The 17,415-nt window shown below is 38.7% G+C and overlaps 1 protein-coding gene across 1 annotated transcript; it reads right to left on the minus strand.

Annotated features, from left to right (window-relative positions):
- Nucleotides 1-2,057: 2,057 nt before the first annotated feature.
- Nucleotides 2,058-13,374, minus strand: LOC129779063 (uncharacterized). The gene is made up of 3 exons (XM_055786319.1): nucleotides 3,018-13,374; nucleotides 2,644-2,951; nucleotides 2,058-2,582 (listed from the first exon to the last, which is right to left on the minus strand). The coding sequence occupies exons 1-3, from the start codon at nucleotides 3,484-3,486 to the stop codon at nucleotides 2,079-2,081; spliced, it is 1,281 nt and encodes a 426-aa protein (XP_055642294.1). The 5' UTR covers nucleotides 3,487-13,374; the 3' UTR covers nucleotides 2,058-2,078.
- Nucleotides 13,375-17,415: the final 4,041 nt, after the last annotated feature.

A 17,415-nucleotide genomic window follows, 5' to 3' on the forward strand; every position in this document is an offset into this window, starting at 1 on the left:
TGGAAACGTGAGCGTGACGCAGTGTTTGGATTTCGATCAAAATCGAATGATACACAATGTGTCATGCAAGTAAACTCTCACGAACATATAACCAAATATGAGAGGATCATTCAGATACTTGTATGAATGTCAGTAATCACTTGTGTAATATTTAGTGATTAAACTGAGAGAGGAACGAAGACTGTTGATTGCATATCCGATCTGTATCAAACATCGCATACCATTTTCGAAACCTGCATACAAGTTTGAACCGCATATATCGTCCCGCTCTACTATAGCGAAACCCACTGCACAGGCAAGTGCAAAGCAATAAATGAATACCGCTGGGGGAAATGTTTCCTGAAAGATCATATTTGAACGAACGAAAGCGATTTTTTCAATGAGTGGATCATTTGGCAAACACTGGTGACGCTTGGAGTGCAAGTTTTTGAACGCTAATAACTCTTTGGCGGCTGAACGAAATGGTATGAAACAGTGCTTGGAAATATCAGTTTCACATCAATTTTTTCAGCTGAAATTTAAGACCACCTTTGATCATTATACCATTGTATTCGGGATATCGAAAATGAACCAACGCCAAGCCTCACAATAACAGCAAGCCACTGACAGTTGATTCATTCACTTTCGTTCATTTCCTCTTTCGCTCTGCTCTGCGTTCACGAAATGTAAACAAAAAGAAATATCCCAAGTTTTGCCATTCATTGATATTAATGCACCAGTTCATTCAATATCAACATCGTTCTCGGACACTGTCATACTGTTATAGAAGTTTATTCACCTAACCAGGTATGCAAATTGCAAACTATAAAAGCGATGCTTCGCAGCAGTTAACATTCAGTTTTGTCTTTCTATATATACGATTGATTTGCAAATAAAAATCTACATTCATTCATCATGTCCGATTGGAGAACAGGATTCCTGTGTTTGATGGCCCGTCCGCGGGAACCGCTCTGTCTCCCAGAGTGCGAGAGGAAGAATTTGTGGTGGAGCAGTCACAACGAATGGCCATTGATATTCCGTTGAATTATACGGTTTCACAGGCGGATGTAGAACAACGAATGGCTTACTTCCGGGAATATATCGGGGTGAATCTTAAACCTGTTCCGAAGCCCTACTTCCCTAAAATTTTGAACAGTGCCACAAACAAGACCTATGCATCGGGGAATAGAAATACATCGCTAAGCGTAAGTATTTCGATATTTTTGATAAAAAATGTTCTATAAAAAAATTGATTACTGCACGTAAATAGACCAGCTGATGCAGTTGAAACAATTTTGGAAATTGAAAATTGATTTATGGATGCAATCCAATCACGAACAGTAGTTGAGGTATTAAACGTTAATCGTTAATTTGGATATATGTTTCAGTATTTCTCATTTCAGCCGGATGGTGAACGCCTCCCTCTCGAAGATAGTAACGGTATAGACATCCTCGGAAATCTAATGGAAAATCTATTCTACTCTATTCTATCTGTGAATATGCCATACTATGGAAATATCCATTCGATGTTGCATAATTTGTTAGGATTCGCTCATGATCCAGACATTTTGTACCTGGAAGGACCTGGGGGGATCGGTGAATTATCGACAGCGATTCGTGATCCCATTTTCTATCGACTACATCAGTTTATCGATTATCTATTCGAGCAATACAAAAAGGGCTTACACTCGATACTAAGCAAGAACTGGGATTCCCTGGTGTAACAATTGGAGACGTTTCGGTGCAAGTTACCAATGGGAGAGTGGCAGTGAATCGTCGGCTCAAGTCTGCTGACATATGGGTTTCCTCTTTGATAGGTTCATCGATAAGACGATTGTTTAGATGGAAGATTTCGTGAGAGCATTTCCCAACATGAAGCGAACGTCATCCGTGGGGAATATTTTTAACAATATGTATTAGGAACGGTACTCCTGGATTTGGATTCAAATTAAATTAAGAAAGACAAGAGGTGCAAGATTGCGTAACTAAACAAAAAGTGGATTCAGCTACAGTTGAAATAAAAATATTTGAGAAATGGCTAAAAAAATATAAATTTATTTTATTTTCATTTTACGTAGGAAAAATCGAAGCATTCGAATCTACAATGGCTCAGTTGCCACCGAGGTGGCGACATCCTTCCATTTATATAGTATTGGCAGTATCTGATCGAAGGCGTCTTTATTCAGTTTGATGATCATAATATTGGCCACAGTCTCTTCCTTCAAGCATGTTCTCTGGTTAGAGAGCACCAGTGCGAGTGCGCTAAATGCCCTTTCCACTGATACTTGACTAGAAGGAGTAGCAAATACAACCTTGGCCACTGCGTAAAGTTCAGGATGCGAACTCTTTCTTTTGATCCAATGTTTCCAAACATCGAAGTTATGCTTCTGGCGAGGCTCGATATCCAGCGCTTTGAGCTGAAGTTTGAATGCTGATTGATTTGTGTCTACTTCAGCAGCAATTGAACCCCCGAGAAGCTCGGTGATGTAGCCATCGCTTGCATCCATGGTATCAGATGATGAAGACGTAGTAGTTGAAGAGGCAGCATTATCGTCAGTATTATTGAGTCGACATATGTAGTTCCAAGTTTCTGTGATGAAACCCTAGAATAATCGAATGCATCAGTACAATTTTGGAAATAATTTATTTTTCAATTTGACATACCTGAATAAGCTCCTTTTCTTTGCCGTTGAAAATAGCTGAATTGACAAAATTCAGTCTTGGATCCAAGTACAGGGCCATTCTGAAAGCTTGAGACAGTCGTAGCTTGGAAAGCCTGCTCTGAAGAGTTTCATAGAGTTTCATAGCCAACGGATTTTTATGAAATCGACGAACTTCGCCTATAGCAATCAACCATGCTATATAAAAATCTGAAAGCGATATGTGTGAACCCTGCAGATTTTTAGAGCATATGTACACTGGCTTGAATGCTTCTGCATAACTTTCAATAAACTCCCAGTGGCTTGAGAGATCTGTAACGAATAAAATATTGCTGGTAAATCGAAAATATTATATTTCATCAGAAAACCTGATAGTACCTAGTTCTGCAAATTGTTCAGCCAACTGTTCGAAAAACTGTTTCTGCTTCAGGAAGCTGCTTATCATTACATAAATGCCGCCCCACCGCGTCTGGCACCAAGTTGGCGGGTAAGTGGCATTGTGATGACCGAAATTTGTCGTGTATTTGACGTTTTTGCATTTTTTCGCTATTTCCGTTATTTCCTTAATGAAGTCATTGCTTTTATTTACTACGTCCAAAACAGCTAGCTGCAACGTGTGTGCAGCACACCTGATGAGATTTAATCGCTCTCTGAACACCTCGCACAGGCTGGCCGTAAGTGTGTCGTTTGACTCGAAATTTTCTTCGCTATCATCATCTTCTCGCAAAGACAACATGACCAATTCCTCCTTCAGTTTTCTGACGGCTGCCAACATATTAGCACCGTTATCTACTACCATTGAAAATACTTGGTCGAGGGTCATTCCGTAGCTTGTCAACGTATTCATAATTTTTTGTTTCAGTAAGTTGGCAGTCTGACTCTCTTTGATTTCAAGTATACCTATAATATGAAGCTTTTCATTAACGGTTTTACATAGCTACTCAAACTAAATCTTATCCAACGTCCGAATGACAATCTCGTCGCGTATGCAATATTGAGCATTTATGCACAATACGTGGCGGTTATGGCGACTTGCGGAGTCGAGCTTAATCGAGATAAGCTTATTTTTCATCTCGTCAGCTATCGCACTTTTCACTTTTCCCGCAGCTGCTTGCAGATGATTCTTAGCTATCTTCCCATTGAATGAAATTCCTGGTCCAACAGCCTCGGACAATCGATCCAGAAGTAGTTTTGTTTCATCCCAATCGACGAACGAAATGGGAAGATTCCGGTTAGCGATCATTTTGATCACATACTCAACTAATAGTTGATGATCAACTGGAACCAGACGCTTGGGGATAAGTCGAGCTTTCTTCGCAGACTAATCGAACTCTTTCAGCAAACCGTATTCGGTAGATAATTCCGGGTGTTGCGATCGGAAATGGCGGATGAAATTGCCAACATCCAGCTTTGGTTGACGAAGTTTGCATTCGCTAGTCGGATCGATTTTGCAAAATGCTTCCTCCCCGTCCAAGCCAATGTAGTCTTTAGCGATTTCTGTAAATGTGCGTGCAGATCTCGCTCTCTTGTTGGCATTTCCATTTGAACCACTGATTTTGGTTGCCATTTCGGAGTAACTTCAGAAATAACGGTTTAAATTAACAGAATATGTCACTAAATAATCAATAAACACTGTCTCAATGAAAAAATCACAAACTTGTCAGGATATTGAGAATGAACGGTCACAAAATTCCTGACAATTCGATGGCAATGAATGAAAGAAAATGAAGTCACATGACTCGAGCTTTAAAGAAAGCTCAGATACAACAGAATGAATATGAATGAACACAGTAGTAGATTTGTTTGACGTCGGATGAATGACAGCAGTACCGACAAGAGAAATGAGCGCGTTACACTGATAAAAATTTATTTTCAATATTATTTCATAGGCTCAATATTTCCAAGCCCTGAGTATGAAAATCACTTCATTCAGAAGATAAAATGTCCAGGATTGAAATGATTTCTACTTATTGATCTAAAAAATTGTTTCAATTGCTAAAAACAGGAAGTGGGTTATATCTATGGTATAACCGCAAGGGTGACGTAGGACTATCGTTGATTTAGAGATCATTTGTTTGAAGTTGAATCTAATCCACACTGAATGAATGAATAAATAAATATTTGGGTGACTTCAAAAACGAGAGCGTTACGTTGGAGGCTCAAGGTTTTATGCATCCAATATTGGATACAAAAAACCTTGTTCTGAAGAATAATCTTCAGAAGCTTTCCTGCTAACTGCACTTGATTGACAAATCACAAAACCAAATGTATGTGGTCGCAGTATTATATGGATAGAAAACATTAGAATAAACTCGCTTGAATGTAATTTTCAATTCCAAGGGGAACTGGCAGATTATTTTTCAGCAACGATCATTTCTTTCCAGGTTTCTTCTCGATAACCAGCAAACGAAAAGAGTTGCGCGCGTGTATGTGTGTGTGTGTGTGTGTGGCGGCTGCTTCGATGTCTTCCCTAGGCCCCGTATTTCGATGCTGATACTCTCTTGGTCACCTTCTCTTCTGCTTTTGATCGATCGACTTTTCTGCGCTCCCTCACAGTTAAAACAAACTGATTGCATTTCAGGTCAGGTCAGGCCAGGTAATGAATCCCTCGATCCCTCGCCGTTCAGCTCGTTCAGTAACGATGATATCTTGTCGATGACCTCAGGCGTCGTGCACAAATTACGTAACGCAATTTCCTATCTCTAATAAACAGAAAGTAACCCAACATCTACCCCCTCCCCCCTTATCGCGTTACGTAATTTGTGCACGACGCCTCACGAAAAATGAATGGGTTTCACCACCAGAATTTAAGTATGCTTTTCGTGCGTGATTGAATCGAGAGAAGGTGTGGTTTACGATGGTAACTTGGAAGGCTAACTAGAGGAGAATGAACTCTCTGAGTATGAAAATTTCGGCGACTGAGCAATAATCGATTGAAAATTATATAATTTTCGCGATACGAAACATTTTCCGTTGCGCGCGCATATAATATTGGATACGAAGATATCCTACTGATGGGAAAGAATAATCTTCAGAAGCTCTCCAGCTAATTACACTTGATTGAAAAATTACGAAATCAAATGTATTTGGTCGCTGTGTTATATGGTTAGAAAACATTAAAATAAACTCTTTCGCATGAATGTATTTTTCAATTCCCAGGGAACTGGCAGATTATTTTTCAGCAACGATTAGATCTTTCCGGAATTTTCTCGATGCTGTATGGCATCCAAACGAAAATTCTCGCTTCGGTTTGGCCTGCAAAAAACTTTTCTGAATTCTAATCCATCAAATTTGGAGCCCTGAAAAGGGCCGTTGATTATATGCTAAGCTAATATAGCACCCTCTCCTTGGATTCGACGGGCCAGCTGAATGTCCTTGGGCATGATGTGACGCGTTTTGCGAGGATAGTACACAAATTTGTGAAAGTAAACGAACTGAAAGGAGCATTTAGCGAAAATCGTGGTTTCGTTAATAATTCGATACCGATAGGTGCCATGGAAATGGATTTCATCCTTTCGCTAATCCTTTCTCACAACACCCATTTCTCGTTTGAGAAATTGTTGAGTAAACATTGTTTGCCAGTGCGCGTAGAGCGGGAATTTCTAAAGATTCATTGCATCTCTAATAAATTGCCGAAAGACGCGGTCTTACGTTGATCGCACTTGATTGAAAAATTCCAAAACGAAATGTATTTGGTCGCTGCATTATATTAGTAGAAAGCAAATAATCGCTCGAAAATGACTTGATTTTCGCGATATGAAACATTTTCCGTTTTTCATGTTATGCATCCAATATTGGATACGAAAATTTTTCACTGATGGGGAAAAAAATATTCAGAAGCTTTCCTGTTAATTGCGATTGATAGAAAAATCACAAAACCAAATGTATCTGGTTGCAGTGTTATATGGATAGAAAACAATTTTCAATTCAATTCCCAGAGAACTGGCAGATTATTTCCCAGCAACGATGATAGCAACGAGAATTCCGCGCGTGTATGTGTTTGTGGCGGCTGCTCCGATGTTTCAAGCGGAACCGTGGCATCACTCTCCTCCTGATGGATTCCCTTCTGGCCTAAGGTGCACAAACAGGCTCTTGGTGACACCGTTCATCAGCGCTTTCATGATAAACGAAATTAGCTTCACAACAAAAGCGACAAACGCTGTTCAATCATAACTGAGTGGGTTTACGAGCGGCGCTCGCTTATATACCGATTGGTGATTTCAATAGCCTGTTTTGAAAGCAATTTTAAGACTATTGAAACAAGTTTTTGGGTGTAAAAGTAACAAGTATATGACGCGTAGACATTTTATCTTTCGAATGAAGTGTTTATTATACCATTTCGTTCAGTTTTTTAAGAGCTATTAACGCTCAAAATCTCGGTCTCCGGCGTAACGCTTTCGTTTTCGAAACTTTAATTCTACACCCCGGTATAGAAATGAAAGACGTAGTCCTACGTCAAAAAACAAATTTAAACGTTTCATCGTTTGGGTCAATTTTCCCGTGAAAATGCGGGGACTTTACACAGATTTAATGAAAACAAATCGATAGGTCATTTTCTCTCACTACGGAGGCGTGCCACCGGATACTTTTAACGCCACCAACTTTTTCGCCGCGATCGGCTTATCATATATGTCTCTTATTTTTTCTTCCACGTATGCCGGCAATTATGGAAATAATTGAAACGTAGAAACCCACCGATATTGTGCGGGAGGAAAGAGCAAGCGCAATCGCACACATGGTTCAGTAATATTGGTTGAACTTCGCTGTTGTGGGTTCTGTGGGTACGATTGGGATGACTGAATATTTCATGATAAGTTGCGACCAATGCAAGGTCCACGAGGAAAGTAGAATCCAAGCAGGATGAATGGAAACGAGTGAACCATGGATTTTGTTTTTTTTTTGAGGTCCTACTGGTTACATCATAAAATCATGTTCATAATTAACGAATGCGATGATTTCGCAGAAACGTATTGAATTGGAAAACAAAATTCTCATTGCATATGATAGATGATTACAATCATGTCTTGCGGATCTTATGTTTACCGGGACAGACTTCCTGTTTGTGATGAAGATTGTACTCCAACCGCAGCCTTCGCTACAGGGAATCTAGCACAATAGTTGAACAACCAGGTTCATGAGATCACAACGGGAGTCGTGTACGCATCGAAATGGAACAGTTCGAAGACAGTAGCGAAGTAATAGAAGATAGGTATGTGTGTTCATTTCGCTTATAACAAGGCCGGAATTCTTGTTTTCCCCCGGTATACACCGTTAATGCATTACCGGCAAGAGTGTCTGTGGCGGCAAGTAAGATCCTTTCCGTCGCATCTGCAAACTTGTTTCTCAACGATGTCGCTTCGGAACAGTTCGTATGACGCGCCAACCACCCACTCAACGCTATGACACCAGCAATTTCTAGTTCGCTTAGGAGACGGAGGGATCAGAACAACGATGAACGATGAGCGAACATTCCGTCTCATGCGATGGGAGAACGGGTTGAATGGAAATAGTAGACAATATAGACATGCTTCATAAATATATTGCTTGTAATGATGTTGAAAAATATGTACCACACACTCACGCCACAGCTGCTGTCATGCAGTGCAATATGTCTACTTTGTATGTTTGTTCCATCTTGCTCGACAGATACCGGGGATAAAAACGATTGATTATTACTTCCCGATGTATCGCTACCATTCAGACCTACCATGATTTCAGTTTGATGTGACTGTAATCAACTGTGATTATAAAGCTTCCATGAAATCATTGAAACTCTGAATGAATGGGTGACATCCATTCAATTGAGAAAAAAACAAGATCAATGATTTCTCTTATCAGACATCCCGTGATACTCACATATTTCACTAACAACCCAAAAATATCAGTCGGACCAGACTGGAAATGCATCAGTCGATAAAATTTAGATAGTTGCCAATGTCAAAAACCCACACTCGCAAACATACACATATCGAAGCGTGTCCTGTCTTGAACTTTCGCTATACGAGTAGAACGGATACCGCTGGATTGTTGGAACGGTTGAGCGCAACGGAAGGAAAACATGCCCCCTGCTAGAGGACACCCTCTTCCGTGCATAGCCGAAAGGATGACACAATGTAAGCGCTTTCGATGCATATGTGGTTTTGGTTCCATCTTCGAGAACACATGCCCCGCCGCCTTGATAAAGTTCTTCAATCTATATCAATATTGTTGCAACGTGATGTAGCTGAATAAAAATGTGGTTTATATTGTTATCTGCCCCACACCCGACTCCAATGCTTACTCTTCGGGCGAGGAGATGATTTGAAACATTCCTGCTTATTGATTGGGGACAAACACAATAATGGCAGGAAAGGTTGTCGGGTGCAAGGCAATAAACCGCACATTCAACAGACCAATGAGCGCTTCAGGCATAAGCTGTTCTGCATTTATATTCATTTGACTATCTGATTTCAGTGAGTTTGATTTTCTTATACAAAATAAGAACCGATGCGACCCTTGCTTCATTTGCAATGTAATTATTCAAAGAATTTTTTTTGATAGTATGTATGGCACGAAATATAGGGCTCTATTCCATTAGACGAGTCGAACATAATTTCGTTCGCCTCGTTTATTTTTGTTATTACAGGAGTGAAACTCGGCGCGATACAGTCGAGTGATTCGACTGACACAACCGAACCGAAGTACATCGAATCGTTCAGAAACGAGTGCGAATCGGTTCGGTATGTGTTGTGCGAGACGGAGTAAAATAAAAGTAGAAGTGTAGAAGTAAACACAGAAACTTGACCTAATACTCTGAGGACAATTGTTTTTGAATTGAGTTTTTGTAACTGTTCTAGTTATACGAACTGATTTATGAGGGTACCAATAAAAATAGTTATCTCGGTTTTGACGTAGGACTACGTCATACATTAAGGTAGTCAAATCAGAAAACAGGTCACGTTTTTATGAAATAAAGTTAACGTTAATAACTATTTTTGCTGCGAACGGATTTTAACGATTTGCATACCAATTGTTTTGGAAATTTTCTAAGATTTGTTTTATATGCTATACATTACAATCCCATAATCTGTATATAGCTTAAATTGATGAAAATAGGAAGCATTCCCTTTTGCCCATACATTTGTTCTGTCCATTTGTGTGCTTTCCCGAACAGAGCTGTCAATAACGGGCAACTTATGCAGCCGCTAGAATAGAAACAACGAAGGGGGATAGCGGAAAGAAAATATTTGCGAATTAAACTCTTGCATAGTATGTTAGCTGTCGGTAGCATATAAGTATTGTATCTCCTCTGAGGAAAATTCTCAGAATCTTTCTGTGCCCTAAACAACAAAGGTCGCTTATTCTGCTCGTTTTGTGTTTTAGGTTTCCCCGCTAGCGAATATTTTGACGGTTTTGACCGAGAGTCGAGAAACGATTGTTCATAAACGGCCATTCTCGTGATGTTTCATTTTTAACGCCTCAACTGTGTGCCTCTGTTAGACACGTGTTTGATGCTTGTTGAATAGCGGTGCATGGAAGATGTCTCTTGTTGAATACTCAGTGCAATGCGTGTATTGATATAAAGAAACAAATTGCGACATATGACTAATTAGTGTATTGTTCTCGCAAAAGCAAGAAAGAATCGTTTCTTCTCGAAACGATTCTACAAAACTACGCAAGCCATTAAACCGTTACAGGTTCCCCGGGACTTTTTACCAAAGAGTTATTCATGAAATTTCGACGTATTCGCAAATAATATCCGAAATGATAAACCAACAAATTTCCAAAAAAAGAAAAAGATAGATTGCGTAGTCCTACGTCCTAAGCGGTTGTTTCTCGGATACAACCCCTCGAATTTTTCATTCGGAAATTGCTACGAAATGTTGATTTGCACAATAATATACCCTATGCAAAATATTAGCTCATTCGGACTTCATTTACTGATGTAGCAGACGTTAAAATTTGAGTTTTTTGAAAATCGAAAAATCAGCGGAAATCGGGGTTTTTAAAAAAATTTATGCCAAAAGTCTTAAAATCTCCCCTTGGGTGATTTTTCGATTTTCAAAAAAGTCAAACTTTGACCGCTTTGCACCACTCTCCCTTAAGTCCGATTGAGCTGATATTTGGCGTAGGGTGTTTTTTCGAGGTGGTGAAATTTTTTATGGGGTAACTTTTTGAAACTCGAGATGACCATTTTCATTGGCACTCTAATATACAGCCATTCCATGCCATGCCATTAGAGCGTTCATTTACACTTAAGGCTGGTACGAAAAATCATTTTTTCTCTCCTTTTTTCCAAAAATGTTTTTTTTTTTCCAATAGGAGTACCGGTAAGTTTCTTGGTTTTTTTTTCGAAAATTAATGCTTTATTTTGCAAAAATTGTTACAAATTTGATATTCAAAGTATTGCCCATCGCTAGTCACAACTTTTACCCATCTTTCTGGCAATTCACGGATCTCTTTGCGGAAATAATTGACCGGTTTGTCGGCTAACCACGAATCGATCCAATTTTTGACTTCATCAAAATTGGACAAGTGCTGGTCAACCCAGCCATGTTGCATCGATCGAAGAAGGAAGTATTCGGACGAAGCAATGTCTGGAGAATACGACGGGTGGAATAGAACATCCCATTTCAGTGTTTCCAAGTATGTTTTGACCGGTTTCACGACATTCGGCCGAGCATTGTCGTGCTGCAAAATAACTTTATCGTGTCTTGGCTCGTGACTTTGTGGCCGTTTTTCCTTCAGTGCACGGCACAAACGCAACAATTGTCGCATTGAGAGAATTTTGTAGAAATTTTTCGATCGTTTATATTTTCCCCAAAACTTCCAGTGAATTGCAGAGAAATAAATATTCAGAATTTTTTTAAATTTATAATCCATACTTTGGAATGAATCTCACCATGGAACTCACCTAATGAGGAAAGCATATCGGCAGTGGATGAATTGTTGAATACTTTTCAAATTTTGACGTAAATTGAATCGATTATAAATATATTTACTATAGTTTCACCACTAAAGTTGATTTTGAATCTGACGAGCATATGTTATATAAAATCTTATTATATTGACTTTTAATTCAAATAATATTACACTCTGAAACGTTGATGAAAATCAATAACTTGACTACTACTCGTACATACACATCATACAATAACATGGAATTGCTGATAAGGTAATATTGTTCCTCAAACTCAATCTTGTTATAATTTCTTGAATTCGTCAGGAATTTTGGTTTCCTGAAATTATCCAGCCCGGTTTTGAAAAGTCTCGGAAAATTTTTGCGCAGTAAAAATAATTCTAAAAATTTCAGTCTAGAACGATTTGCAATGATCAAATCAACAAATCAACCACAAAGTCAGGGAAAATCAGGATCATTTTTGAAAAATCAGGAAACGTTCAGGATCTGTCGGGATATCAGGGAACATGCCAAAAACATGCCATGAAAATCATGAAAAATCAAGAAGGTTGGCTTCTTTGACCGGACCGATTCGAATAATCGATATATCAAATTAAAGCCAATGATTTAGTCTTCTTTCAAAAAATATCACATCTGGAAATAAATTAGTTTTCGTTTTCGTTGTATTGATTTTGACGTAGGATTACGTCTTTCGGGAACGAATTGGGGTACAAATTGAAAATCGAAAATCGAGCACATCGTGAAAATTGTCCAATTTCAAACGCTTATTACTCAGTAATTTCATGATGGATTGATGAAATTTTTGCGTCAATCGATTTCGTTACTCCATAACATTTTTTAAAATTGAAGAAAATAATATATGCCATGAAACTAACTATCGAACAATTGAGAAATCTCAACCCATATCCTAACGGAAATATCCACTTCTGATTGGTCGAAATTGATGACACCTGCGGCGGGTCCCTAACAGAGACGTCCTAACCTGTGGGAAACCGGCATTGCAAATACATTAAAGTAGTAGTAGCTTTTGCTCCCACCGAAATGTGTTCCCTAACAGAGACATCAAAACCAGGCTGCCTGGAGGAAATCGGCATTGCAGATACATAAAGTAGGAGGAACTTTTGTTCCTACCGATATGTATTTCCTAACAGAGTTATCAAAACCAAGGTAACCGGGGGAAATTGGCATTGCAAATACACCCAGGTTTTTTTCCCCGGGGATACGTACCTCGTAAAAAAACCGCGTTAATTGGAAAATCAGAGTAAAAAAACCATGTCATGATAGATATCAAATGGGACTATCCTTACGTAAAACGGAAGTAAAAGGTTGAGTGTTGCTAGCTTCCGGAAACCCGTAGTTTTTTTTCCTGCAATTTCGTTGGTTACTGGTAGCTATGGTTCGGTTTTCCCCACGAATGAAGTAATCTGCTATTGCTAGAAGGTTCCCTTCTGATTTGCCGGTGCACGTGCAGTACCTCTGTTGGACCGTCCAGAGCTGAGTAGACAGGGAAAGACATTCACGAATAGCTGTCCGTAAAAACCCCGTCCCGTTGTACCGACCGATGACCTTCCCGTTACACAACACCTAACATCCACATAAGAATCGTGATAATTTCCTTCATGAGCGCGAAGCTTCGTTACAAGCACTGATTACCGTAATATGCTCTGAGGGAGTATAAGAGAGAAATGTGAGCTGAGAGAGATATGTGATATTGCACTGGTATTTTGACGTAGGACTACGTCTTTCATTTCTATACCGGGGTGTAAAATCAAAGTTTCGAAAACGAAAGCGTTACGCCGGAGACCGAGATTTTGAGCGTTAATAGCTCCTAAACAACTGAACGAAATGGTATGATAAACACTTCATTCGAAAGATAAAATGTCTACGCGTTATATACTTGTTACTTTTTAATCCAAAAACTTGTTTCAATAGTCTTAAAATTGCTTTCAAAACAGGCTATTGAAATCACCAATCGGTATATAAGCGAGCGGCGCTCGGAAATCCACTCAGTTCTAATTGAACAGCGATTGGAGCATGTTGTCGCTGTTGCGGTGAAGCTCTTTATTTATCATGAAAGCGCGGATGAAAGGTGTCACCAAGAGCCTGTTTGTGCACCCTAGGCCAGAAGGGAATCTATCAGGAGGAGAGTGATGCAACAAACGGTTCCCTGGGAAGACATCGCTACACACACATACACGCGCGGCTATTAACAGGTGGTTATCGAGTTGGCATTAACCACTGGTGGGCTTCCAGTATCGAGGAAAATGTGGAAATATCTAATCGTTACTGAAAATAATCTGCCAGTTCCTCTGGGAATTTTCAAAATATATTCATGTGAAAGAGTTTAATTGAATGTTTTCTATCCATGTAACACTGTGACCAAATACATTTGGTTTTGTGGTTTTTCAATCAATCGCAATTAACAGGATAGCTTCAGAAGATTATTCTTCCCCATCAGTAGGATATTTCCGTATCCAATATTGTATGCGCCCGCAATCGATTATTGCTCAGTCGCCGAAAGTTCCGAGCTCAGAGAGTTCATTCCCCTCTAGTTTGCCTTCCAAATTGCCATCGTAAACCACACCTTCTCTCGATTCAATCACACACAAAAAGCATACTTAAGCGATATTCTGGTGGTGAGACACATTCATTTTTCGTGAGGACATCGACAAGACAACATCGTTGCCTAACGTGCTGGAGGAGGTGGACGGCGAAGGATCGACACATACACGCGCAGAACTCTTTCCGTTAGGATGCCATTCAGCATCGAGAAAGTTCCGGAAAGATCTAATCATTGCTGGAAAATAATCTGCCAGTTCCTTTGGGAATTTTCAAAATATATTCATGTGAAAGAGTTTAATTGAAGTTTTCTATCCATGTTACACTGTGACCAAATATATTTCAATCAAGTGCTATTAACAGGTGGTTATCGAGTTTGCATTAACCACTGGTGGGCTTCCAGTATCGAGGAAAATGTGGAAATATCTAATCGTTACTGAAAATAATCTGCCAGTTCCTTTGGAAATTTTCAAAATATATTCATGTGAAAGAGTTTAATTGAATGTTTTCTATCCATGTAACACTGTGACCAAATACATTTGGTTTTGTGGTTTTTCAATCAATCGCAATTAACAGGATAGCTTCAGAAGATTATTCTTCCCCATCAGTAGGATATTTCCGTATCCAATATTGTATGCGCCCGCAATCGATTATTGCTCAGTCGCCGAAAGTTCCGAGCTCAGAGAGTTCATTCCCCTCTAGTTTGCCTTCCAAATTGCCATCGTAAACCACACCTTCTCTCGATTCAATCACACACAAAAAGCATACTTAAGCGATATTCTGGTGGTGAGACACATTCATTTTTCGTGAGGACATCGACAAGACAACATCGTTGCCTAACGTGCTGGAGGAGGTGGACGGCGAAGGATCGACACATACACGCGCAGAACTCTTTCCGTTAGGATGCCATTCAGCATCGAGAAAGTTCCGGAAAGATCTAATCATTGCTGGAAAATAATCTGCCAGTTCCTTTGGGAATTTTCAAAATATATTCATGTGAAAGAGTTTAATTGAATGTTTTCTATCCAGGTTACACTGTGACCAAATATGTTTCAACCAAGTGCTATTAACAGGTGGTTATCGAGTTGGCATTAACCACTGGTGGGCTTCCAGTATCGAGGAAAATGTGGAAATATCTAATCGTTACTGAAAATAATCTGCCAGTTCCTCTGGGAATTTTCAAAATATATTCATGTGAAAGAGTTTAATTGAATGTTTTCTATCCATGTAACACTGTGACCAAATATGTTTCAATCAAGTGCTATTAACAGGTGGTTATCGAGTTGGCATTAACCACTGGTGGGCTTCCAGTATCGAGGAAAATGTGGAAATATCTAATCGTTACTGAAAATAATCTGCCAGTTCCTTTGGGAATTTTCAAAATATATTCATGTGAAAGAGTTTAATTGAATGTTTTCTATCCATGTAACACTGTGACCAAATACATTTGGTTTTGTGGTTTTTCAATCAATCGCAATTAACAGGATAGCTTCAGAAGATTATTCTTCCCCATCAGTAGGATATTTCCGTATCCAATATTGGATGCATAAAACCTTGTGCCTCCAACGTAACGCTCTCGTTTTCGAAGTTCTCCAAATATTCATTCATTCAGAATGAATTCAGATTCAACTTCAAACAAATGATCTCTAAATCAACGATAGTCCTACGTCACCCTTGCGGTTATACCATAGATATAACCCAGTTCCTGTTTTTTTACGCGGGTACGGCGTTAATTGGAAAATCCGCGTAAAAAACAGCGTTAATTCTCGCGTAACTTTTGAAAAGGTCCTATGTAACATTCACATCAACTCGAGAAAAATAAAGTTGAAGACCGGAACATTGGTCCGCGAATTGTTTCAAAAGCAATCGATCTTTATCACTACTTTTACCACTAACAGTCAATAATAACTCTGAAAAAGCTATCGTAACTGTTGTTATGTGATTTTAGTTTGAAATTGAAGCCTCCGAGCGAGAAATGTTACATTGGACGTTTTGACTGACCGCTTTGTACATTGGACAAATTACGTTGCACGATGAGAATTTGAAAACAACTACTGAACAACGATCCAAATATTTGCACTTCGTGCTAAAGGCAGATAATTATTGTTATCACTCGTTGAGTTGTACTAAAAACGATATCAACACCCGATAAAAACAAAAACTCAAAATGACCAAAGTACGACTTCGTGTTGTTTTGATTGCTTTGTTACATCGGACGTATCGAGCGTCAGAGGAAAGTAGCGTCCGAAGTAACAGTCGAGTGCTCAAAATTCGCATCTGTACATTGGACATTTTTTGTAACGGTGATAAAAAGGTGAGAAGGATAGATACTTGAACGATTGTTTTTGCAATGCATTCACTGATTGAGAACTAATAGTGTGCATCTATTAACTCGATTTGTTTACATTTGTTACTTAGGACCTTTTCGACAGTTACGCGAGAATTGGGAAATCCGCGTAAAAAAAATCTCGTAAAAAACCGCGTAAAAAAACCTGGGTGTATATGCAGGTCGGGGGTATTTTTATATTACAAGTAAGGTTTTCTTCCAGGTGGGTTTTCAAGGAACGTTTATACGGCGAGAATAATTGGAAAAATGAAGAAATATTAGAAAAAGTGATTTTTCATATGCTCTACATATAGTATTAATTGTTGTTGGTCCAATTAAAATTCGCATTGGGTTGAAAAAATTGGGAAAAATTATAGAAGAAAATTACCTTTTCTATTTCAAATATATTTCTCTATATTCAAATAACATGTTTCTACTGATGAGAAAAATTGGTAATTGTGTTCGGTATTGATAATTATCTTATACTAGCTGACCAGGCAAACGTTGTTCTGCCAAATAAATTATTTCTAGTGCATATTTCGGGTGTTGAATAAAACACACTAATGTATTGTAAGTGTGTTTGAATATTTTAACGATCTTTAAAATAAATCGAATGTGACCGATAAAAAAACGAATTAAATGATTTGAACGAAAGGTTATATGATGTTTCTTGGTGTATTTCATTAACGTAACTGAGATGTTTGATCTCTTAAAAGTTAAACGTCATCTGAAAAAAAGTAATATAAGTTTGTCGTAAAGTAGAAAAAATGAAATATAGAAAATCAACATGTATTGCTGTCTCCTTGTTAGAAAATACGTGCATGTGATTTTCAACATAGCTTAGTTTATTTAAAGACCCCCTCAGAAACTTTATTTCTGCCTTGCTTCCATCTTTAAAGTCTTATCTTAAGCAATTGACTGCTTCATGGCCCCTCCTTGCATCAATCATATCATTCGATGGATAATTCCCCTAGCGTAGAAGAAGATATGAT

Source organism: Toxorhynchites rutilus, chromosome 3 (assembly GCF_029784135.1).
Source record: "Toxorhynchites rutilus septentrionalis strain SRP chromosome 3, ASM2978413v1, whole genome shotgun sequence".
Lineage (NCBI taxonomy): Eukaryota > Metazoa > Arthropoda > Insecta > Diptera > Culicidae > Toxorhynchites > Toxorhynchites rutilus.

What these genes read in the sequence shown, in the direction of transcription:
- LOC129779063 (XM_055786319.1), bottom strand. Translation starts at nt 3,486, where the DNA reads ATGAATACGTTGACAAGCTACGGAATGACCCTCGACCAAGTATTTTCA. An exon ending in TGAACAATTTGCAGAACTAG is followed by an intron (nt 2,952 to 3,017) that starts GTACTATCAGGT and finishes TATTCGTTACAG; the next exon opens with ATCTCTCAAGCCACTGGGAG. An exon ending in AAGAAAAGGAGCTTATTCAG is followed by an intron (nt 2,583 to 2,643) that starts GTATGTCAAATT and finishes CGATTATTCTAG; the next exon opens with GGTTTCATCACAGAAACTTG.